At 38.7% G+C, this 24,166-nt stretch overlaps 1 protein-coding gene across 3 annotated transcripts in view; it reads right to left on the bottom strand.

Annotated features, from left to right (window-relative positions):
• Window positions 1–24,166, bottom strand: part of TBC1D1 (TBC1 domain family member 1) — a 246,463-nt gene that overhangs the window by 88,439 nt on the left and 133,858 nt on the right. For 2 of the 3 annotated variants that reach the window (XM_077136587.1, XM_077136590.1), the window contains 7 exons: window positions 16,888–16,998; window positions 10,707–10,835; window positions 9,104–9,190; window positions 3,286–3,566; window positions 1,967–2,128; window positions 1,223–1,342; window positions 98–237 (listed from right to left, as the gene is read on the bottom strand). In XM_077136587.1, coding sequence (XP_076992702.1) covers window positions 98–237; window positions 1,223–1,342; window positions 1,967–2,128; window positions 3,286–3,566; window positions 9,104–9,190; window positions 10,707–10,835; window positions 16,888–16,998 — 1,030 coding nt within the window. The remainder of the gene's footprint in view (window positions 1–97; window positions 238–1,222; window positions 1,343–1,966; window positions 2,129–3,285; window positions 3,567–9,103; window positions 9,191–10,706; window positions 10,836–16,887; window positions 16,999–24,166) is intronic. The other variant, XM_077136588.1, reaches the window with a different exon arrangement.

Below are 24,166 nucleotides of genomic sequence, written 5' to 3'. Positions count from 1 at the left end.
GTTTTGACTCAAAATCTCATTTCATCTCTTCTTTCACTAAATGTAAAAAAAAACCTCAGCCTAGACTCAGCAGTTTCACTTCAGCGGTGAGCCTCACCTTCGTATCTGTTTGGAGAATCACAGGCTTTCTGCGGGGTTGCCACTCGGAGAAAGATCTGCTGTCTCCACGAATGCCGCCGCGTCTTCACAGGGGTCCCACTTGCATCCCCTGGATGGTTTGCTTTGGACTCAAAGTCCCTAAAATTAGAGGATAATTGATTGATGACTGATGGGGAGATATAAATGGGGTTTTTTTTAGCTTGACATTTTTTTTTCTTAAGCAAAGCACTACATTATAAACAATCTTTGTATAAACAAACGATAGATAATCACTGAGGTTAAATCAACCTCACAGTGGATCAACTCTCCCAGAAGACTGCTTTAGTGCAGGATGCTATTCATAAAAAAAGGGTAAGACTGCACATTATATTCTTTCTAATGTTAAAGGTATTGGGAAATATGGACCACAGATCGTTAAGTTGGTAAATGGGCCTCTCCTGATGACCCTACAGAAAGGAAGTGCTGTCATCCGGGCCTCTACCTGCACTAGGAGGCAGGTGACATGGTTCCCTCGGCACAGCTCTACCCACAGCTCCCTGTCTGCCGCCCGAAAGTAAGAAGAGTTCCAGCTTAATTACACAGAACCATAAGGCAATAATTATTCAGTCACTGGCTGATGAGAACTGCTTTATTAACATTTGTTTAAAAAAAAAAAACTACAAAGCAAAGCCTGTCTATCTATGTAAATACAATCTAATCATTAACTTTCTTCCTATCCACAGGAAAACTTGGGGAAGCTCTTGTCATTCACAGCAAACACATATATATACATCCACAATGAAGCATTCACCTGAAAAAATCAGACATTCTGACTTATTTATGACAGTCATGTGCTTACTATCTGGAAACAGTGCTACCACTTACAGAATTGGTTAAGACTTCCTTCAGCCTGCTGAAGATCATAAAATTAATAAAGAAATCCTAGACGAAATTAGAGGACAGGCTGTCTGCACAGTTTATTTTAAATGACACTCAGTAAGAAAAAAGTGTAAGAAAAAAAGAGACAACAGATTTAACTAAAATGATTTTTAAATGCAAAGAACAGTTAAAAATATCCTTGACTATCCAATGATAATTCAACCCTTATAATACCCAGGCTTTATATATCTAATTTAAGCCCTACCTTTTTGTGTTCATAAAGTCAGAGGTGTTATTTTCATCTACAGGAGCCAGAAATTTTAGAAAATTTGGCACAGAAGAAGAAGAATGAAGTTTTTTCCGCAGGGCATTACGGTAGGAGATGCTGAGAGTTTGGTTGAAAAAAGAGTTTAGGATAAAGTAACATAAACAAAGTATAAAACATAAACTTCAAAATCAACAAAACATTTTTAGCTTTAATGCTAAGAAAAGTAAATCAGGTTAAAAAAATCAAAAAGAGGCTACAAATAAGGTTTAACTTTAATTTTCAGCCAACATAATTCAAATTGAAATGAATGGAACCAGTGAAGTCATTTCAAAAACAAATGATTCTTCCTTTTAACCAGAAAAATAATTGAAAGGAAGTTTCTGATACGGCACAAATTCCAGTATATATACGATCAAACACAGTGGTTATTAACTATGTATATGTGTGTATGGTGAGGCAGGTAGGGGGGCTGGGGCGCAGATGTAAAAATAAATATATAAAATATGGCTTGTTTTCAAGATCAGAAAATTCCATAAGAATTTTGATAAAACTAATCAATGGTAATGTTAAGTCAGTTTACATGATAGGCCAAAACCAAAAATAAGCAAAACCAAGTGTACACCCACAGCCAGCGGTTCCCAGCTCTGCCGGGACTTTCCCTCCGTTCAGCACAGCCTCTTTGTTAGTGCAAAACCCCTAGGAAGACAAATGACACTGAACTTGCCATGCGAGCATGCTCACCTCTTCGGCACAGCACTCCCACTTTGTTCTCCACTTGAATTATGTTTTAGGTACTTTAAAAAGTTTGGCGAGGAGGCGGAGGGATTAAGACGAGGTGGAGGAGCAGTAGCTGAAGGCTGACCTGAGCAACTTTTAGACTTGCCAACAGGAGGATGATTCACACTAAATAGCAATTAGAGAGAAAGCATGGGGGGATTAGAGCAGAAAAGACAGGGTGGAATGCTGGAGGGTAAACATGGAGGAAACAGAAGGAAAAAAAAAAGAGCACGACTGCTTTTGCCTCTTTAAATACTATCAACCCAACTTTGCTATAGTTTTCAGTAAAAGGAGAGTAGTTGAAAGGACATTATCATCCCTATCTATCTATGTTCCCATTAGTACTTTTTTCTCTATTCTCTTTTTAGAAAAGGGAAATATTTAAAATATTTTAAGTTCCTTGTCCTCCTCAGCAGCAATGTCTGGCATGATCCATTATGAAGCTACAGGGTTCAGGAATAAAGGAAAGGGACTGTCAAAGGCACTAATCTTCTACCACCTCGGGTTTGTGTGAAGCAGCAGAGTCGGACAAAGAATTAGAAATCTCCAGATAGGAAAATTTCCACAATCATTGAAAATGCCAAGAAGAGAGGAGTGGGTAAAGCAATGGCAAAGCAGAATAGGAGTAGTTTCTACAATAGGGTTTAAGAAAATCTCATAAGCTTCAGCCAAGCAATGCTTACCTCAAAATTGTCCTATTTATTAAATATTAGCTTCTGAGATATGTCCTGCTTTATGATCATAGTTATCCAGCTGAACCCCAAAGAACCCTCAGTAACTGCTTCCAATGGTTGTTGTGAAAACAAAGCTGAGTGGTACTGCGACATCTTTCCAGGATTGTCAATGCTTGTTATTTCTTTACTCGAAACACTTCCACTGCTCTGTGCAGGCTCTCCACCACCCATGTCTGAACTACAACAGATGTGGCCTGTGATTCTATAGTTGCCAGCTAAAGGAAAAGGCAGTGGCTATACCTGGGTGTAGCCCTAACACACGTTGTCTCAAAAGGTGAGAGATTTTAAAATACTTCTAAAGTTATTTTTATCTTCACAATATCTGTACTTGTTTCTTGCACAAGGAACAAGTATCTCTTACATCTACACATTTCCTGAGAGAGTAGGGGAAAAAATATGCCACTTCGTCATTCTCAATCCTTTTACGCCAAGATTAGAATCTGACTTGGGTTTCTCTTTCACCCAATAAACATATCTGGGATACACATATCTGGCTAATTAGATATGCCCCAGCTATTTGTACAATTAATTTGTTTAAAGAAATCTTACTTTCGCTCGTGAGGTGTCTCTGTGCTCACGGAGTGATACCTCATGAGTTTCCTCTGCGAGACCCCTGGAGACCCCACGGCAGGTTCCAGGGGTTCCTGGCATTCCATGGGGAAGTGACTCAGGGTGTTTGCTCGCCTTCTGAAGCCCTGCCGGGGGGAGAGCGGAGCAGGCTCCTCCATGAGATGGCTCTCTGAGTCAGCAGACAGGTCATCCGAGGAGCCGAGGAGCTTGAAGGAGCTCTCGGAGATAGGCAAGGCCTCCTTTTCACACACAGATGGCTCCTGGCAGCAGAAAGACAGCAGATCAGACAGGATCACAAATCTCGCATCCCAATGCAGGAAAACATTTCAACACATGAGCACATCTTTTGACCATAATACCTTCAGAGGCCACCAAAAATACCAGGAAATAAAGGTCCACTGGATGACTGCTTGCCAGAAACAAGAAGCAAGCTTGCTGGACAAATGGGGAACATGCTGAGATGCAAGTGTGAAGGATATATGACATAATATGTAACTTCTAGGCAAAGCCAGAGACAGTTCCCTCTTTCTAGAAAACTGAGCTCCTAATATGATTGCTTATAAGAGGTCTAAAGACTGCTTTATAACCAGTCTCCACAGTTTAACAAATGAAGCTTTTTATCTGTGCAAAGTATGTTCATACCTGTGGCACCTCCATTTAAGGCTCTCTGAATTTGATCTGATGTTGAGATTTAACATGGCAGCCCTGAGGTTAAAAGCTACATCCAATATTATTCTCAGTATATGGAAAATCTCTCTACGTATTAATTGCCTCAGTTCAGGGCAAATACCTCAATTTCCTCATCTGTAAAGGGTGTATGCTGAAAATTTATCTCACTGGCTTTTAAGGATTCAGTGAGATAATGCAACTGAAAGTATCTGTATACTGTAAAATGCTATACAAATATAAGCTATTGTTTTATGAGGTGCTCAGTGAATTTTCTAAGTGGATACAGTGAGATATTTATTGAGAATTATGGAAATATTTTCAAGCTTTCAAAATACAAAGCTTTTCAAAGGAATGAATGACTAGTACCACTCATGCTCATCCAGTACATGGCTGGTGGTCAATATATTTTTCTCAAATAAAAAAAATATAAAGTAAAGGAAGTATACCAGCTTGTCTCTACTAAAATTGCTAGGAAGGTTAATAAATCGCCATTTAGAGTAAAAAGGAATGATTGTGTCCAATAGTATACTTGAGAGTCTAAATTCCATTTGTTCATTCAATAGAGATTTGAGCGTCTTAGATAAGTACTGAGAATTTCAAATTAAAAAAATTAAATTTACATTTACTGAGAGAAGTTATATACATTTAATTTTGTAGGAATTAGATAGAAAAAGCTCACTTCCCAATATACCATGAAATGCTAATTACCATAAATGTAACTGAAAATTTTCATTTTTTCATGACTCTGTTAGTTCCAAAGTTTATTTTAATTTAATGACTTTGAAAATTTAAGACAACACATTACAGCAAAAAAATCCCCATCATATTCATCTCAAGTCTCATTAACATTCCTCCAAATCATGTGGGAAAGAGCTTAATCCTTAGCTGCATTTTACAAATGAAAGGGTCACTCAGATGTTCAGCTTTTTTGCAATTCCTAAACGATTAGTTTATTAGAAGAGATACCAATACACAAAACAGCTTATCTTTTCAATAGCGTCTCAATCTCAGGATGGTCAAAACAAACATGTAAAAGAACACACGTAGAGATTTATAAATATATATATACATACAACACACACACAGAGCTTCTGAAAAGTTTAGTTCTGAGAATTTCCCTAAAATTTCAGGCTATGTATATATTCCTAGATTTGTAGTTTGGAAAATAAAATGCAAGCAATAAGACTCCTGAATAACATGAGCTTCTACATGGTATCTTTATTCACATTGCTCTATTTCAAATGCCTTCTTCCCTGGCCCTCGCGCTAGGTGCCCTTTCCATTCTTTCTTAAAAACTCAACCCAAAAGCATCATAGCCCTTCCACCATCCCAAACTTTTCCCTGACCAAAAATAACTCCCGTTCCTCTTGCCACCATCTCTTATTTGTAACTTTCACGGCCCCTACCACATTCTAACCTGAGGATGGAGTTATCTGTGTATCTGTTGCCCTCTCCTACCAGCTGAGTTCCCACAGCACAAGGATTCTGTACAGCAGCTATACCACAGTATCTCCAGTTGGAAATGAATTATAGGATGGAATCACTGTTATGAGATGAAAGCATGAATAATGCTATGTTAGCTAGATGTGAGCTTAGAAATTCAAATTCAGAAGACTGGTATCTAGGGCCTTACTACCCAAAGTGGGTCCACAGATCACCAACCTCACCTTGGACGTATTAGAAATTCAGCACCTCAGGCCTGCTTTAGTTTCCTAGACTGCTTAAAGCAGATACCACGCAATGGGTTGGCTTAAACAATGGGAATTTATTAGCTTACAGTGTGAGGCCAAGAAAATGTCCAAATCAAGGTGATGTTTTCTTCCCGAAGACTGGCTGCTGGCGATCACTCGCTCCTCTGTCACATGGCAAGGTACATGTGTCTGCTGGTCTCTCCCTTCTCTTCCGGGTTTCCTTGAAGTCAGCTTCTTGCTTCTGCGGCATTTTCTCTTTCTCTTTCTTAGTATTCATTCCATTTACAAAGGACTCCAGGAATAGGATTAAGCCTCATCCTTAATGAGGCGGGTCATACCTTAACTGAAGGAGCTTCATCACAAGATCTTACTCACAGTGGGTCCACACCCACAGGAATGGATTAGACTTAAGAGCATGTTTTTCGGGACACACACAGTCTCACACCACCACAAGGCCTCACCCTAGGCTTACTGAATTAGAATCTGCATTTTAACCAGAACTCTATTAAAGAGGCCCATTAACATGTGAGTAGCACTTATCTAAGGCAATGTTTCTCAAACAGGAAACTGACTGTAGCCCGTTAATATAAATGATATCAATTAGTGATTTGCTATGAGCATTTAAAAAATAATAACAGAATAGCTGGACAACCCTGCTGTGGGCTATACACGCCCTGGAGTTGGCGATGTTCCACCCAGGGACCAGCCTCAAGCTCCCCTGACCCCATCAAGACCATCCCTGGCAGGGAAGAGCTGCAGTGGCTTGCACAGCAGTGGCAGTGGTGGCTGTCCACTGGGGGGCAGTTGGAGACTATCTCAGACTTGAATACAGAGAACAGAAGATGAAGGGACTTCTACTTCACTGGTGCCCAGGACAGAGACAACAAGTCACTGGCAAGGCTCTAAGGCTCCCACAGTGCAACAGCCAGCATGCAGACAGACCTGGGGGGCCTGACAGGCCTGCGGCCACAGAAGACAAGGCCCTGCAGTTCAGAGGCTCCTTGCAGAGGCATGCCCCTGGGCCCCAGCTCAGGCTCCCACCTACTCAGTCTTCCACATGGTCTACATGCAGGGCAAGTGGGCCTTCCATGAGGGCTACCCACTGATGTAAGAGCCGTCAGCCACCAACCGGTCACCCGGCTCTGTCCCTTGCATGGAGCATGGTTCTGCCACAGGAGAGTGAGGGGTTCATCAAGACACTGCTGGAAGAGGTGGCACTAGAGTTCTGGTGCCAGCAGGGGGAGCACAAGGCAAAGGACAATGGGCTGCCCGAGGATATTCTGGAGATCTGCAGTGCCACAGGCTGCCCCCAGCTTTTGCTTTCCCAGAAGGCTCAGCAGTTCTGGCTGGGTCAGCAAAACATGGACTCCATTGGTTTTCCCATGCCCACCTTCCAGGATCTGATGGGTTCCTTGGACCCTCCACTGTCTTCCATCAAGGATGTGACTCTCAAGTTCCTAGAGCTAGTAACTCAATGCCAAAAACTGGAAACTCCTGCAGTCTAAGGAGGATGCGAAGGTCCCTCTATCAAAACCAAAGAAGGCCTTGTGAGGACAGAGCATGCAGGTGAAGGGGCACTCTTTGGACTCCATGAACCAGCAAGCAGTAAAAGTCAGCAAGTAGCTCCTGGCCACCAAGCATACATCTCTTTCTGTGCAGCTCAGCTGCTGGGAGTGCTGACAGCATCGAAATCTGCATCCCAAGGCTCAGACCAGCTGTGACTAGCCTGGATATGCAGTTTTGTACCCACACTGTACACCCAGCATCAAGGTCACTGTCAATGCAGGCCGCCCTGTGTGCCCACTGGCAGCACCGAGGGACCTAGCCCCGCCTGCCCATCACTCAAAGGGTTTGCCTTGCCGACCCCAGACAAAAGCACAGGGATGGGCTGGGAACGAGGCTGGGCTAGGAATGTGCCTCTGTGCCCTGTCTGTGCCTGCACCCCTACCCTCACCCCAGAACTCCTCTCTCTTGGTCCGATGCTTTACTCTTTGTCTCCAATTCCTCCCCATGTGCTCCATCTCTGCCATTATTTCCCTCCACGGGAAATAATGCGGGAAATATGCAGCCTCCATGTCTTTCCAAACCCATGGGGCTGGGTTTCCTGAGCAATAAGCTTCATGGCTTTTTATGAAGAGTCTCCAATCTGGCCTAGGAGCCAGCTCCACCCCCACCCTCAGGGACTGCTCCCCCAGCCTCTCCCTGTGCCTTCCAGGTAAAGGGCCACCACTGGCTGGACCAACCCAGGCCCAGGCACAAAGTCCCTCACCAAACCAGTGGCCATTCCCACATCAACCTTGACTGGCCCAGGGTAAATAAAGCCACATAACAGCAGAAAAATAAACAAAATAAAAGAACAGCATAGACTAGTAAATTCAGGTATGTATCACAAACTTTACAGTAAATATTGTTTTGTGAAATTATTTCAATTTCGGGTGTGTATGTGTGTGTGAACTATATCACAACATTAAACATGTTTTTACTTTTGATTATGGATCTGAACATCTTTGAGAGCCACATGTTTAGGGAGTGATCTCAGAAGAATGCTAAACAAAAACTCATTTTTACCACAGAAGGTGCTCTGGTAGCAAAAGAGAAGGCTGACCTTCCCAGCATAAAACCCTAAACCAACATTTTGGTAGTTGAGAAGTTGAACTAATCAGGTTTAAATATCCTTAAATGTCTAAAAAGCAAGAAACTGAGACAAGGGCATAGACAAAGGACTTATGAGGAAAGAGCTGTCAGCTTACTCATCATCACAAAGCTGGGCTTGGTGGCAGACGCAAGGGTGACGCTTAGTTGCTAATTTATAAAAACAGCAATGTGTACTTATGGTCACAGGAGCCAGCTGGTGGATAAAGTTTCAGGAACGTGAGCTGCGTACTTCTCTGAACTCTCAAACCCAGTTCTGAGATTTCTTTTTTCCCTAAATTTAATTACTTTTAATATTAAGAAAATCTATTTGGGAAAGAAATTCTTTGGTTAATTTGTGGTAACTTAGATCTTAGTTATCTAAAATTGTGATCTTGCCTTTTTACTTATATGGAATGTTCACCTACTTTTTAATGTAAAACTCTGATGGTAAGGTAGAACCATACAATTGGACTTTTTATGACTGGAGGTAATTTGGCTTCTCTTGTTCCTTTTGATAGGGTCTTGTAGGTAGGAGGTGAGCAAGGATTATTTGCTGGTTTCTTCAGGGTGTCATATAAAGAGAAATGTGGGGGGTGGGGAAGTTCACTGGAAGAATTCTCACCTGCCATGCAGGAGACCTGGGTTTGATTCCCAGTCCATGCACTTCCCAAAAAACAAACACACAAAACATACAAACAAAAATTCAACAAATGGTGAGGCAATAATGGGATACTCATGGAAAAAGAATGAAATGTGGCCCTGCCATACAGCATACGAAAAAAAAAGAGGGGAAATGTGCTTACTTTGCTGGTGTTACTTAAGGTACTCGATACAGAGCTGTCCAGATCCACACTTGCCGATTGCTCCTGCAGGCCTCTGGCTTTACTGCCCTACATAGAGGAAAGGCAGTCAAGTTATGACCCCTGTGGCTTTTGCAAAGGCATCAGCTAGAAGAAGCTCGGCCCATTTAGATTAACTCAGAAAAAAAAGTATCTACTGAGAAATTCTGCTGAGCATATATGTACATTAAGATAAGTAATAACTGTTTTTTTCCCCCCAAATACAGCACAAACCTAAATGTCCTGAAACACCTTCTGTATTAGTCATTTGGCTGGGGTGAAAGGAAGGAAGAAAAGACAATTTGTCTATGAAGAAAAGTAAGTGCTAAAGCAGGTCCTCTCAACACCTCACTAGTCACAAGTCATCATAACAAGCCAGCAGTATGACACTCAAGCAATTTCAGTTTGGCAGCAGCTCTTAAGGCAGCCGCTCCCAGTGCTAGTTTTCTAAATTGACTGCTTTTAATTATCTCAAGGGATGTTACAAAATTCTCAGAAACATCTTCAAACAAAACAATTTTAACTTTCTTAAAAAAAAAATTTCAAAGGAGTGCGTCATGAAATCAAAATAAGCCATAATAAGGTATTACAAGCTCCAGAAGGTGTGACACTTTGAAAAAAATTTGAACTCTGATTTCTAAGAAAGGCCATCAAAGGTCTTTATACTCATTTGGGGGTGGGGTTGGCCTCTTAAAGAACTCCCCAGATTGGAGCATGTGTATACTTTGTCCTTCCTAAAACTTTTCCATTAAGGGCCAGTTAATATCTTATACTTTGGGCCATATAGTGTCTCTGGCAACAACTCAACTCTACACAAAAACAGCCTTAGACAACAGATAGATGATCGTGGCTGTGTTTCAATAAAACTTCATTTACATAAACAGGCAGTGGGTGGGTTTCAGCTCATGGGCCATAATTTACTGACACCCACTAAAAGTTTTCCAGCCACATGAAAACAGCAGCTATTTTAAGTTGTATGTAGTGACACTTGGGAGACAGGAATCCACGATTCAGCACATCTAATCCATGCTCTTTATAGGGACTGGCTGATGAACAGCATTCTGTAGAATATAACACAAATGTGGAAAAAAACTTTTTAACCTAGGCCAAGTTAAAAACTAAATTTCAAATGCAAATGACATTTACATTTAATATAGTATGCATCTTATATATGTTTTTAGAATAATTTTTTTTAATTTATAGGACTGTACAACACAGTGAACCCTAAAGTAAACTATGGACTGTAGTTTACGGCACAATTATTAGTATTCTTTCATCAATGATAGCAGAGGTACCACACAAATGCAAAGTGCTAACAAGGGCAAGGGGAGGAAGACATAGGGGATTTGTATTTACTTTATATTTTCTGTATGATTTTTCTGTAAACCTAAAACTCTCTAAAAAATGTTTTTTTTAAAATAACATTGCCCTAAGGCTGAAGATATAAAAAAGGTTTCACAGTTTTTTACTTTATGCTGAATACTAATAGAATAAAAGCATAATACTGAACTTTACTCTCTCTTTAAAAAGCGATTTAACCTAAATCAATAAAACTTAGACAACTTACCCGGGACAAAATATTTTCTAAAGACTCCGTTAAAGATCTCTTCGCTTTGTTTTTCAGCATATCTAGCCTAAATCGAGGGGCGCTAGGTGGTAATTCACTTCCAATACTCTCAGTTGCCATCTGTGATGCCTAAAAAAGTGAAACAATGAGAAGTTAATTACACCTTTCTTTATTCCTTCCTTCTTAAGGGAATGAAAAATCTCTAGGTGCATCTTTTTCACACTAGGCGTTGATTTCTGATTGTGATTCATTTGCTCCTTAGCGCCTTAGCTACAAGTCCAGGAAATAACTTTGCCTTCCAAGAGTTGCTCTGATTATCCCAAACAAAATGAGGAGAGGTGCTTTGAAACCAGCTGGTCTACGAAGTAGGTGAGAGCTCAGGCTTTGGAGTCCGACCACATACCTGTCATTTAGTAACTGCGACCTTGTGCTAGTTACTTTCTCTGAGCTTCAATTTCCTCTTTGTAAACTGAGGCCAAAAAACAGGTTTAATTCATAATACTGTCTTGTGAGACTAAAGGAGGTAAAGTCTGCAGAGTATTGGACACCGCACCTGGTACAAAGGCAGTCGTTATTAGCTTTTCAAGATAAAACAGTAGCATACTTTTTGGAGCATTTCAGAGTGTGAGATAATGTGAGTTTATCAAATGAAGAATACATTTGCCTATGCTAATCTGCCTTCTCTTCTTTTTCCTTCCTCTTACTTCTGTTGTTTTCATCATTCCCTTCATGCTCTTCTAACCCCAATCTCTCTCTCTTAACAGCCCACAATACGAAACTGAAAACATAATGGAGATTTGACCTTTGATGGTCACTAAAGCAATCACCTGACTGGTTTCTCCTAGACAGGGACTTTGTTAGAGAAGCTCACAAACAAATCTCCGTCAGCATTCTAAACACTGATAGATTCTTTGTTGTTGTTGTTGAATAGTCTAAGCATACAGAAAAGGATAGACACGCGTACAGCAAATACCTCTGTGCCCACCACCGGCTTTGGAAAAGTTAACGTTTTGCTGGGTGTTGAGAACAGAAGGGCACATGGGCTCGGTAGCTGCCTGCCCAGGTGAAAGGCTTGCTTGGCTGCTTCCTAGCTGTGTGGTCGGGGAGAGTTAATAGCGCTGTCCCTCTCAGTTCCTCCACCTGCAGACTCAAGCGCACAAGGAGAGTTCCTCACACAACTGTTGTGAGATTTAAATAAATTTAAACGAATAATGAGCTCAGAATATACCTGGTACTTGGTAAGTATCAGCTATCATGACTATTAACTCCTCTATTTGCATCCTACTTTTAATAAGAGACAGACATTAGAGTCGCCTTTGAAGCCTCTTGGAAACCTTCCTTCCTCACTCCACGTGTGGAAATAACCACTCTCCTGAAGCTGGTGTTCATCACATCAATTCATATTTTGTACTTTTACGTATATGTATGTACCCATAAAACATATATACTGGCTTACAAGTAGGTGAAACTTTAAATGAATGGCTTCATATTGTAAATATCCTGCTCTAATTAGCTTTTTTTTTTTCCTTTCGGTGTTGTTTAGGAGACTGGTCATGTTGACAGATATTCTTTAGTTCACTCGTTTAAGAGTACAGTGTTTCACTGATTCATTACAACACAATTTATTCATGTTCCTGTTATTAGCCCTTTATTTTTCTTTGGTTTTTTTTTGCTTTCATAATCAAAACCGCAGTGACCTCTTCCGCATGTCATCTCCTTACAGACACACATGAATTTTTTTGTTCAGAGTAATTAGAAACGTCCTTGCTAGGTCATTGGGTTCAAGTATCTCCTGCTATACCAGATACTGTCAAGTTGCTATCCTGAATGCACCAGTTCTTACTCCCAGCAGCAGTACATGGGTGTTTGCCTATGTGTAGCATCTTGGTTTCCTAAGCTCCTGTAACAAAGTACTGCAAACTGGGTAATTTAAAAACAACAGAAATGTATAGTCTCACAGTTCTGTAGGCTGTAAGTCAGAAATCAAGGTATCAGCAGAACTATGATCCCCCTGAAGTCTGTAGTAGGGGAGAACCCTTCCTTGCCTCTTCTAACTTCGGTGTTGCTGTCAATCCCTGGTATTCCTTGGCTGGTAGATGCATCTGCCTCTGTCTGCTTATGGCCTCTTCTCTCTCTTTCTTATAAGAACACCAGTCACACTGGATTAGGGTCCACCCCTTAACTAATCGCATCTTCAAAGATACCCTCTCCAAATAGGATTATATTCACAGGACAAGGTTTGGAACTTGAATGTATCTTTTAGGGCACAATTCAACCCATAATACATAGTATTGTCAGGTTTTTAAAAGTTTTTTGCCAATCTGATGAGTATGAAATGGTCTCTTATTTTAATCTGCCTTTCCTGATTCTTATTGAGATTGAGCATTATAGTTTTCATTCCGTTATTTGCTAACCAAAGACCCTATATGCTCTTCGAACTAATGAAATCCTAATTCACTGGTGATTACTATACATGGATAATATTTCAAGGATAAAAGAGAGAAAGAAAAGATTCTTATCAGGGCTACAATCTGCTTTGTACAATCACCCACAGTTTTATTATGTACGAAAATACACAGGAAGTACTCAAATATATACATGAGGATTAGAATCTGCATTAAAAGAATGACTACTCGCTTAGAAATCCCTTCAATCCTTAGTATGTCCAGAGTATTGAGCATCTGCTGGACACAATGCCAGTTTGCTGAAGAGTGAGTAAATGGGCAATGATTTCCAGGAGTCCTATGAGAAACATAGGTAACATAGAGAGATTCTATTCACAAATATTGACTAAGTGCTTGCTAAGCATATGCACCAGCGTAGGGGGTCTACTAGTTGCAATTTGCCCTCTGCAATCCTTTACCAACAATAAGAGCCTGTCCAGACTTGAGACAGCCTCCAGAGCAAATGGAATTGTCCACAAAGGGCCTGCAGGGCCCTACTTTCCACAAAATGTCAGTTCACTCACAAAGTTAAGACACTGTGGACTTGCTTTAAAATTCACAATTAAAGGTTTCATAAAACAGAAGCAAACTTCTTTGACATACAGAGAAAGTTCTGGCCAAACGGTTTTTTTAAGTGGCATCATTTAGTAGATTCTCCACAGACAGAAGAAAAACTCCACTTATTTTCCTTCAGGCCATAAGAATTTCTGTACACTTAGTTCAATACTACTACTGCTCTCTTCTACATCCAAAAAGATTCTTTTCTGTTTAATGTTATAATATGGAATCCCCAAAGCATAATTCACACTAGGAAAACATTTCATGTTTACCTTAAAACAAACATTTAGAATCTTCTCCTTTGAAGATGAGGGTGATTCTTACATAAAAATTTCTAATTTGGGGAGTCTATAGTGAATTATACTGCAATCTCCATATTTCCCAGCCCTCATTATCTGGGTGAATTGTACGCACAAAAGTTTGGAGCCAAGTTTTAAATTCCAATGTTATACCAAAGTTTTCAGTTCAGAACCCATCTTATTTGTGGTGTCGAAACATATGAACTAGTAGCTTTATTCATAAAATCCAGAAACTGATAGCAGCTAAGCTGTCCATCAACAGTAGAATGAATAAACAGACTGTGGTATAAAACATGGGGAGAAAAAAGCACAAACTATTGACAAGACTGTTAGGTCAGGGGAACGGGGAAAAGAACTGCAACCGGAGCTGTGGAGGCTGTGTCGCCCCTCCCTACATGGCTTCTGGAACTGCCCCTTCTGGACACCTGACTTCTGGAGAACCGCCCCTTCAGGACATCACCTGACCCCCTTGCTTAAAAACTGCCCACGCCATCACCCAGGCGCTGACTCACCTCCCTCCATCTTGGATCTGGTGAGCTCAGCCCGGGAGCACAGAAATAAGCCCACCCGCTTTAAATTTCCCGGTCTACCGTCCTTCTTTCTCACCCTTTCGCCTCCTAAACCTTTCAAAGACCTTATGCTGAATGACAGAAGCCAGAACTGAAAGAGAACATACTATAAGATTCCATTTATAAGAAGTCCTAAAAAGGGAAAAACTAATCTATAGCAAAAACAAAACAAAACAAAAAAATGTTTGCCTGGGCATATCAGGGGAGATGTGTGGGCAAGGACAGCCAGGAAGGGGATGTGGGTACCTCTGTTGTAATGGAGATGCTCTATCTTGGGAGAGGCTGAACTACATGAATGTACACATTCCTCAAAATTGGTATACTAAGGATCTATGTAGCTTACTGTATGTAAATTCTGTCTTTAAAAAACCAAACTTTTTAATCCTAGTTATTAATATGCAAACTAAAGCATTTAGGGATAAAGAGTACTGATATCAGAAGCTTACTATGAAATGCATAAAAAAAATAAGATAGAATTAAAGGCATGTGATAAAGCAAACATAACAAAATGTTAAAAACCTAATATCCAGATACGTGGTGGGTACATGAGTATTCAACATAATTCTTTCAACTCTTTCTTATGTACAAAAAAATGTTAGGGAAAAAGAAAAACTTATCTACAGGCTAATCAATAAGAAAGTTACATAACATTAAGTTTTGCTAAGCTCCTTAAAAAAAAAAGACAGCACATGATTAAGATAATGTACGTGCATACCTCATTTTATTGTGCTTCGCAGATACTGCACTTTTTTATAAACTGAAGGTGCGTGGCAAACCTTCATTAAGCAAGCCTATCAGTACCATATTGCCAACAGCATGTTCTCATTTTGTGCCTTTGTGTCACATTTTAATTAAAGTATGTACACTGATTTTTTTTAGACGTAATGCTATTGCACACTTAACAGACTACAGTATAGAGTAAACATAACTTTCAAATGCACTGAGAAACAAAAAAAATCATGTGAATCTCTTTAATGTGATATTTGCTCTATTATGGTGGTCTAGAACCCACAATATTTATGAGGTATGCCTGTATTTGGACTTACTAGCCACTTACTACCAAACTGCTTAATCTCTTTTCTCAATTTCTTTGTCTCTAAATGGGTATTATATCACCTACCTCAAAAAGTTGTTATTGAATAAGTGGAATAATTCATGCAAATCACTTAGATCTATATCTGGTACACAAATATTTATAAATAACAGTTAATGTTAATTTTTGTACCTCCTCTGTAAATAAAAACAGACGTACATTAACGAAAATATGACACCATAATTAGCATACAGATCTTTGCCCAAATGGAATTCTCTTTCTATAAAATCAAAGGATTCATTCAGGTGTTTTTTCTAATTGAAAAATGATTCCTCTGACATTTCTCCAACACCATCATTTTAGTCTTTGAAAAGTATGTATAATATCACCACTGACTCTGAGCAGCACAGTGCTGGAGGTATGCACTCACTTTCTTCTGTACAGTTTTGCAGGGCTGGTGGCCAGAGAAGTTCACTGTCAAAGCCATGGTTCTACCTCTGTCTACGTCAAGTCATAACATATTTTCAAAGGCTATAAGAATCTTCAGGAAAAACATGAAGGTAATGAAATTTATGTGGTTAAATTATTAGGTAGCTAAAAATAAGAGTACGAACCTATTAATGAATCTCAACAGGTAGCCTTAGTCGATTAAAAACATGTATGTTTTGAAATTTGAAGCTATAATGACATATTATGAATTCACCCATATGAAGTCTGAAAGACAGGAAGAATGGCCTCTGGCACTGTGCATACTGAATTCCAAACTTGAAGCTCTTCAAAAAGAGAGATTTGCAGGTAGACCCACCCTGTGACATAGTATCCCATAGGCAGGAAAGCTAAATACAGCAAAATAGAATTAATAAAAATTCTACATTTAACCAGTAGATAAGTCAGACTTTCTAACACTCTATTTGATTATAGGAACTTGCAGGTACTTTATGCAATTCCAAAGGCCAATGTACAATGTCATCCCATTTTATGAAAGGAAGATGAGGGGGCAGAGACCAGCTCCCTGCATGTCACTTAGCTGGTGGTACAGTGTGCTTAGGTGGTGGCACTCTAAGCCAGTTTTCTTACCAAAGTACCTGCTCCATTCCCACTGTGATGTGGACAGAAACTTCCTCCAAGCACAATTCAAACATTCCCAATTTTTTCTATGTTTAACAAATGTAAATAAAACACAGGGACAAAAGAAGTTTCAGAGTTCCACAAAAGCTTCAACACTCTGTTTATAGGATGTCCTGGTGAAAATTATGAGAAGAGAGAAAAATGCCATACCTGTTTCATCTCTCCAATATGGACATGATCTTTTTGTTTCTCTTCATATAAACATCTCAGGAAAGAAATGATTAATTCATTCTCTCGTTGCTCATTTCTCGGTCTCAATTTCTTAAAAAAACAAAACAAAAACAAAAACCAGAATATATTACATTTATTTTTGTCAACCAAATTGGTGAACCATTTCCTTGGAAATACTAACTTCCAACCATCCACTAAATTCATGCTTTTACCCAATCATCTCACTAGGGGGTATCAGTGAGCCTAAAAGTATAGAAAACTTCAGAAAAGGACAGACACTGGGGCACTGAGCCAAATTTAGCTTCTGATCGCCGATATCCTTATAACTAAAATAAATACTTAACATCAGATGGAGGCAGAGTAAAAATGTTTAATAAGCAGCTTTGAAAACAGAAGAAAATATCAAAGTTTGTGTAAATACCCAAAGTCAAGAGCCATAATGAAGAGTTTATACACTCTCATGGTTAGGAAATTCAAAGAAAGACTCCAGCTGGATACAGGGCCACGATTCCAGTGTAAACATGGTAGCCACGAAGCATTCTGTGGAAGCCCAAGACAAGAACTTCCACAAAAAACATTCGTGCTATGCCACTCATTTTTTTCTTTCCTTTTAATTTTTCTCTACACCTTTTCTTTTTTTCATCTTCTTCCAGACAGGGTGGTGACAAAGCACAGTGTACTAGAAATCCACACATCTAGATTCTACCTGCTGTCTAAATGGGTGACCAAAGGCAAAGCATTTAATCTGAGCTTCCTCATCTGTTAAAATGAGGAGTATGCATGAAATTCTTTGGATTTCAGAGTCATTTTTTTAAAAACCATCTAATTCAATGTATCATTTTCTCTTAATATGAAGGAAAAAAACTGAATCACCTTGGAGATACAGAAAGTTTCTAAGTCTATAAACTGTAGAAACATATCTTCATTCTTGGTAATCATCCATTTCCTCGGTCCTCCTCTCTTCCTACTCCAAAACTCTACCTCCCCTTCAAAACAAAGTGGGAGTGTAATAAAGGGACCAATCACACAATTACCTGAGTCTTAGCAAACTGCTTCCCCATCTAACTAAGGAACACATAGTGGTCTTACCCCTCATGTCACAGACATTAGAAGCAATGATAGCACTAAGCAGGACCTCTGTCATTCCCTTTCTTAAAGAAAAGATCATTTTAAAAGCTATGCTGCTCCTGTTACTCAAGAAGTGGATATTAAATGATGAGAAGGGATTGTTTTCATTGAAGACTTCCTGTCCTTTCAAATTTCATACTTAAGGATTAAATGTTTTAAAGGCTAAGGCAGAGGCTCTTAATCTAAACTCCAGGCCATGAACCCTGACCTAATATAATTTCGCATAGGTTAAATCAAACAAAAGTGGATTTTTCCAGATAAGGTTCTACTGAATCCTCAAAACAGGAAAGGAACAGTCAAGGGCTCCAATACCAACTTAAGGCTGTTAGATTCCCAACAAGGTTGCAGATTGGCAGCTGTCTGAAGTCCAGGAAAGAGAAGGTAAGAATTACAAGAGGAGAAAACCGAGCAGGTGCAGCAGTCTGAGGGTTGAGCCTCTCCTGCTTCTTTGATTAACCCTTTGTGCTACCCTCATGAGAAAATGTGTATTTTGCTTGGAAAAACTCACCATGATAACTTATTTCAAAATAGTCAAAAGTAGCTGCACTCAGCAATATAGTAATAAAAGAGGACCATTATTATTACATTTTTCTTCGCTAAATATACATGAAAAAAACTAAAATAGGCATAAAATGAGAATACAACTGGGCAAACAGTACTACAATGCTTTCTTGTCTTTAAAAATTGAAGCCAAAAAGAACAAAAAAGTATTTTCAAAGTCCCCATGGGGGACTGGAGAGAAAGGGGGAAATATTCAACTTTCCCATCTGAGGAATTCTTGATATTCTCACAAGCAATGGGGACAACCAATTCAATAGACTGAGCCTTCAATCTTTGGGCTCACCCCTGTAAAACTTATATCTGCTATAACTATATAGTTTTCACAATGTGACTGTGTGATTATGAAAACCTTGTGTCTGATGCTCCTTTTATATAGGGCATGGACAGAAAACTTAAAAAAAAAAGATAAAAAATAAATAAATAATAGGGGGAGATAAAGGGTAAAAAAACGGGTAGACTGAAATACTGTTGGTCAATGAGAGGGAGGGGTAAGAGATATGGGATGAATGAGTTCTTTATTTCTTTTTCTGAAGTAATGCAAATGTTCTATAAATAATCATGGTGAAGAATACAACTATGTGATGATATTGTGAGCCACTGATTGTATAATATGGCTGGACTATATGTGTTTGGAGATTTCTCAATAAAAATATATATTTTTTAAATTGAAGCCAAGAACCAGGGACTACTGCAAAGCTCTTTAAACATCATATGGAAAGTCACTAAAGAAGAGAAATTTTTAATGTAAATTTATGTAAAAACAAGGTCAAGAAACACATCGCTCCTTAAAATAATACTGCAGCGTGATTAAAGGCTGTCCAGTAGAGTTCAAAAGATTAGCAAGGTGGCATCTCCTTAAGAACAGCCCCCCATATGACTTCAATATCCTCTACAGTGGCAACTCATTCTTAAAGGTGATTTATTTTATAAGCATTTATTAGTCAGAGAGGCAACTCTGAGGAATATAATGAAAACTCAAGTGGGTGACATAATTTTGCAGTCAAAATTAATTTGCTAGTCAAATTGAGGATGACAGTTAACTGGGGACAGTAATGACTGTGGGACACAACGGGGTGGGGTGTCTTTGGGGGAGCTAAAAATCCTCTATTTCTTGGACATTGCCCCAAAACCCCTAAAGAATGGGAGAAAGATCAAAGGTGATGGTGGAGTTATACAGAGAAGGTAGGGTTTAACAAACGAGTATGATTGCTGAATCATTATATTAATATTTCTTTTAGTCTCCAGTATTTCAGAGCAGCTAGAAATAAAAACCTAAAATTGTGGAGTTATAACCCATACCAAACTCTGATATCTATTCTACAACTAATTGTTGTGCTGTGCTTTGAAATTTATTGCTTTTTTATAAATATGTTATTTTTCACAAAAAAGGAAAAAAAAGGCGATTGTGATGATAAATGCACAGACATATGATGATATTGTGAACCACTGATTGTACACCTTGGAGGATTACATGGTGTGTGAATATATATCAATAAAAAAAGATGAAAGGAGAAAGTGGAGTTATAAAAGATAATGTAGGATTTAACAAATGAGTATGACTGCTGAATCATCATATCGATATTTCTTTTAGTCTCCAGTGTCTTGGAGCAGCCAGAAGGAAAAAACCTAAAGTTATGGAACTATTACCCACATCAAACCCTGAAATCTATTCTATAACTAATTGTTGTGGTGTGCTTTGAAATTTCTTGCTTTTTTGCATTTATGGGTTTTTTTCCCCCAATAAAAAATAAAATAAAATGCTCTATTTCTGAATCTTGGTGCTGGATGCACAGGTTTATTTCCTTTCTATGATTTCATTGAACTATACACCATTGATTTGTGTATTTTTCTATATGTATGGTATACCTGAAATTTTCAAAAAGAAAAATAGAAACATTAATTGCCTGTGAAGTAACAAAACCAATTTTGTTACATGTTTCTTAACCACTTTCCCATGAGGGGTTGATAAATTGGTTGTGAAGGCAATTCAAAAAGGAACTTCCAGCACTGGCTGATCAGTTCCAGAATGCTGGGAAATTAACCACTTAAAAGGACAACACTCACTGGGACACTCCATTCTGACTCCATGTTTCTGTAAAATCCTAATTACATCTCCTAACAAAAAATTTAAAAAACAACTGAGCTGTTATCTATTAAACACAAAGAGAAAAAGGCTCTTCTGTTCATTAATCTTTAAAAACTTGCAAAACCTCATGTTATTCAAATGCCTGTCAAATATAAATCTACTACTCATAATTTAATTAAGTCATTCCATGAAATACGCTCATCATGTATTTGGGTTATGAGCACTGGACTTTGAGACATTTTATTGATCTGTCCTACTTCGTCCTGAGAGCAATTCCTCATACTGAAGAAGACGGGGTTGGATTTGGCACACCTCGCCAGGAGAGGACCAGCATGAGAAGAAAGTGAGCCTCATGAGGTTATTTCACATATGTCCTGTTAGTTTTTTTAAATATATTATTTGATAATATGCCTAATTTTTTAAAAAGGGTGTCATACATGAGGGACTCCTCAGTCAACAGACCAAGCCCTGGATCTTGAGGCTTGCTCTTTTTTTTTTTTAATTTAATTTTATTTTTTTAAATATAAAAAAAATACAAAGCAAATGCAAACATTCCTATATTGAGGCTTGCTCTTATGAAGCTTATGTGGTAGCAGAGAAGCTTAGCCTCCCTACAGGTATGCCTAAGAGTTACTTCTGGAGGACCTCTTTTGTTGCTCAGATGTGGCCTCACTCTCTCTAAGCGCAACACTGCAAGTGAAATCATTGCCCTTCCCCCTATATGAGTCATAACACCCAGGGGTGAAAGTCTGTCTCCCAGGTGGCATGGAAGATGACTCCAAGGGATGAGTCTGGTTTGGTATCATGGGATCAACAACTCCATCCAGACTAAAAGGTGTTAAAGAAGCATAACAAATAAGGTGTCAGTGGCTGAGAGAGTTTAAATAGAGTCAAGACTATTCGGGAGGCTGCTCTTGTGCAAGCTTCAGTTGGACATTGCTACCTATCATAGTTTGCCAAACTCCAAACGAAATCATTCTTGCCATCCCTGAATAACACCTAGGGCTTTCTATGAGATTGTACAAAGGTTCTATGCGCTGGGATTGCTTCCCAGAAACCTACAACTTTTAGATGGGTTCCTAGGGCAGATAAGTCCTAAAACGCAGAGGGACCTACCTCTCTAGAATATCAACTAATTCCATCCCACTATCCCATATTATTGACAGATCCTTCCAACATGAAAAAGTTAGAATGGTATAGTCCAAAGAACCCTACAGAGTGGGAGAAAGATCAAAGGAGATCATGGAGTTATATAGGGAAGGCAGGGCTTAACAAATGGGTATGACTGCTGAATCATTATACTGATATTTCTTTTGGTCTCCTGTGTCTTGGAGCAGCAAACGGTGAAGATCTGAAATTGTGGACTATTAACCCATGACAGGTTCTGGAATCTGTTCTACCACTAATTGCTGTGGTGTGCTTTGAAAATTTGTTGTTTTTTTTTTGTATATATGTTATTTCTCACAAAAAAGAAAAAAAAGTTGATTGTGATGATGAACGCACAGCTATATGATTATCCTGTGAGCCACTGATTACACTTTGGATGATGACATGGTATGTGAATATTATTACCAATCAAATTGTATTAAAATAAAAAAAGAAACATTAAGTGAATAAAGGTTAAAAGCAGGGGAAAAAAAGTGGGGGCAGTTCCATCGTGCCGGGAGTCTTCTTATAAACAAAAGGGTTAATATGGCTATTTGGCATTAAGCACCTCTCTCAGATTGCTCAAAATCAGCTCCATTAGAGCAGTGATAAGCTATAGCATCATTTGTACAGTTATTAATGGCTTTTCTTATAGTTTTGCTTGGGGTTGCCTTTTTTTAAAAAAATACAGTAAACATTCACTTACATAAACACTGAGTATGATATATATAGTTTAACGGCTAGTTAAGTAATTATATACCATTAATTCCTTATGAAAATTTGCCCTTGCAGGAGTTTATCAGAAATAAATAATCTTCCAGGAAAGACTGTACAAAGGAAAATAATGAGTATTCTGTTTAAAGTAGATATCTGACACTGTAGAGCTACCTTTTTATTCATGACTTCTTTGAAAATGTATAAATTTCAAAAATACTAGCAGGCAGTGCTAGCTAAAAGTTTTAATTTAAAAAAATTTATAAGATTTTTATAAAGACTAAGAATGGTCATTGAGGAATAATTCAATAAAACTGTGAGTAGAGCGACTGGAAGAAAAGTACAAAGTTAAATGCACATCATTTAAGGAAGAGTCATGCTTACAATGAGGCAACAGAAAGCATGAGCTCGTTTTTTAAATCCAATATAATTTCTCTTTGGTGTTCAAATGAAACAAAAATTTACGGAGACTTCTAAAATAACACATAGAGGCCCCAGGATATTTACTGAATGTGTTTTTCATGGGATAGCTAAAAAAGCTTTTTTCCCCCAGGCAGACCTTTATCATCTGCTGTTCTTTAAAGTCTATTGAATATCTAAAAACTTGTATGGGTCAAAGAGAATCTCAGAATCACATCCATTAGTAACTTCTCATTGCTGAAAACTATTTTGTTGTATGTTACCTATACTGATTCGCTGACTTTTCGGGGAAACCTACCAAGTCCTATTAAGAAAAAAAAGAGAAAACTCACATTAGGAAAAAGATGTACGTCCACTATGCTTACAAGAAAGAAGTTCCCCAAAATGACTGCATAACCCTACAGCAGCAAGTGGGCTGCCATTAGATGAAAAGGCCTTTGCTTCAACTGTAAATGCATTAACAATTAGAAGCAAATCCTCTGTACATTTCTGAATTCCAAGTACAATACACATCAAACTTGCCTTATATTATTGTGTACTTCAAACTCTAAAGACCCTTCAAGAAAAAAACAAAAAGTGGTGTCTCTCAAATTGATTCAGAAGAAAACAAGAAAGTGTAAAGCAAACTGAGGGAGGTAAGGAAAAATATGAAAATTACCCCTTAGGCTATTGGTGAAATAAAAAATTTTCCTCTGCTGTCTTTCTACAAATACATACTAATTCCAGTGTAGAACGGAAATAAGGGAATAGGAGAACTCTAAGATGATTAAAAACAAAAACACAATCCTTGAATAATTTTTATAGTCTTTATTCCAAAAGGGAGAAGAGAAGCGCTCATCATCCAGAGTTGCTTGCCTTCTTGTTTTGTTTCGTGACCCCTCTATTGGTAGAACCCCTGGCTCCTCCGACCCTCTCAAATAAATTAAAAAAAAACAGAGAGAGAGAATTATTCTTTGTTCTAATGTGCTCTCTCTAGCAAAGAGCCAGAAAACCATAGAAAATGCCCCTCATATAAGGCAGACATGAATTTTTTGATGAAATCATTAAAGATCACGATGAACAGACAACAGGCATGCTAGCATGCATGGAGCAGTCCCCTGAGTTATGCTGCCTCAGAATGCAAGGACAAGAATCAGTTTCCAGGAATATATGCAGAAAGCTGCCAAGCTTGGTTTTTTTGTGTTGTGTTGTTTTGTTTTGATA

The sequence above is a fragment of the Tamandua tetradactyla genome, chromosome 19 (assembly GCF_023851605.1).
Source record: "Tamandua tetradactyla isolate mTamTet1 chromosome 19, mTamTet1.pri, whole genome shotgun sequence".
Classification (NCBI taxonomy): Eukaryota; Metazoa; Chordata; class Mammalia; order Pilosa; family Myrmecophagidae; genus Tamandua; species Tamandua tetradactyla.
Note: the sequence above shows the minus strand (reverse complement) of the source record. Positions and strands in the feature narration are given on the sequence as shown.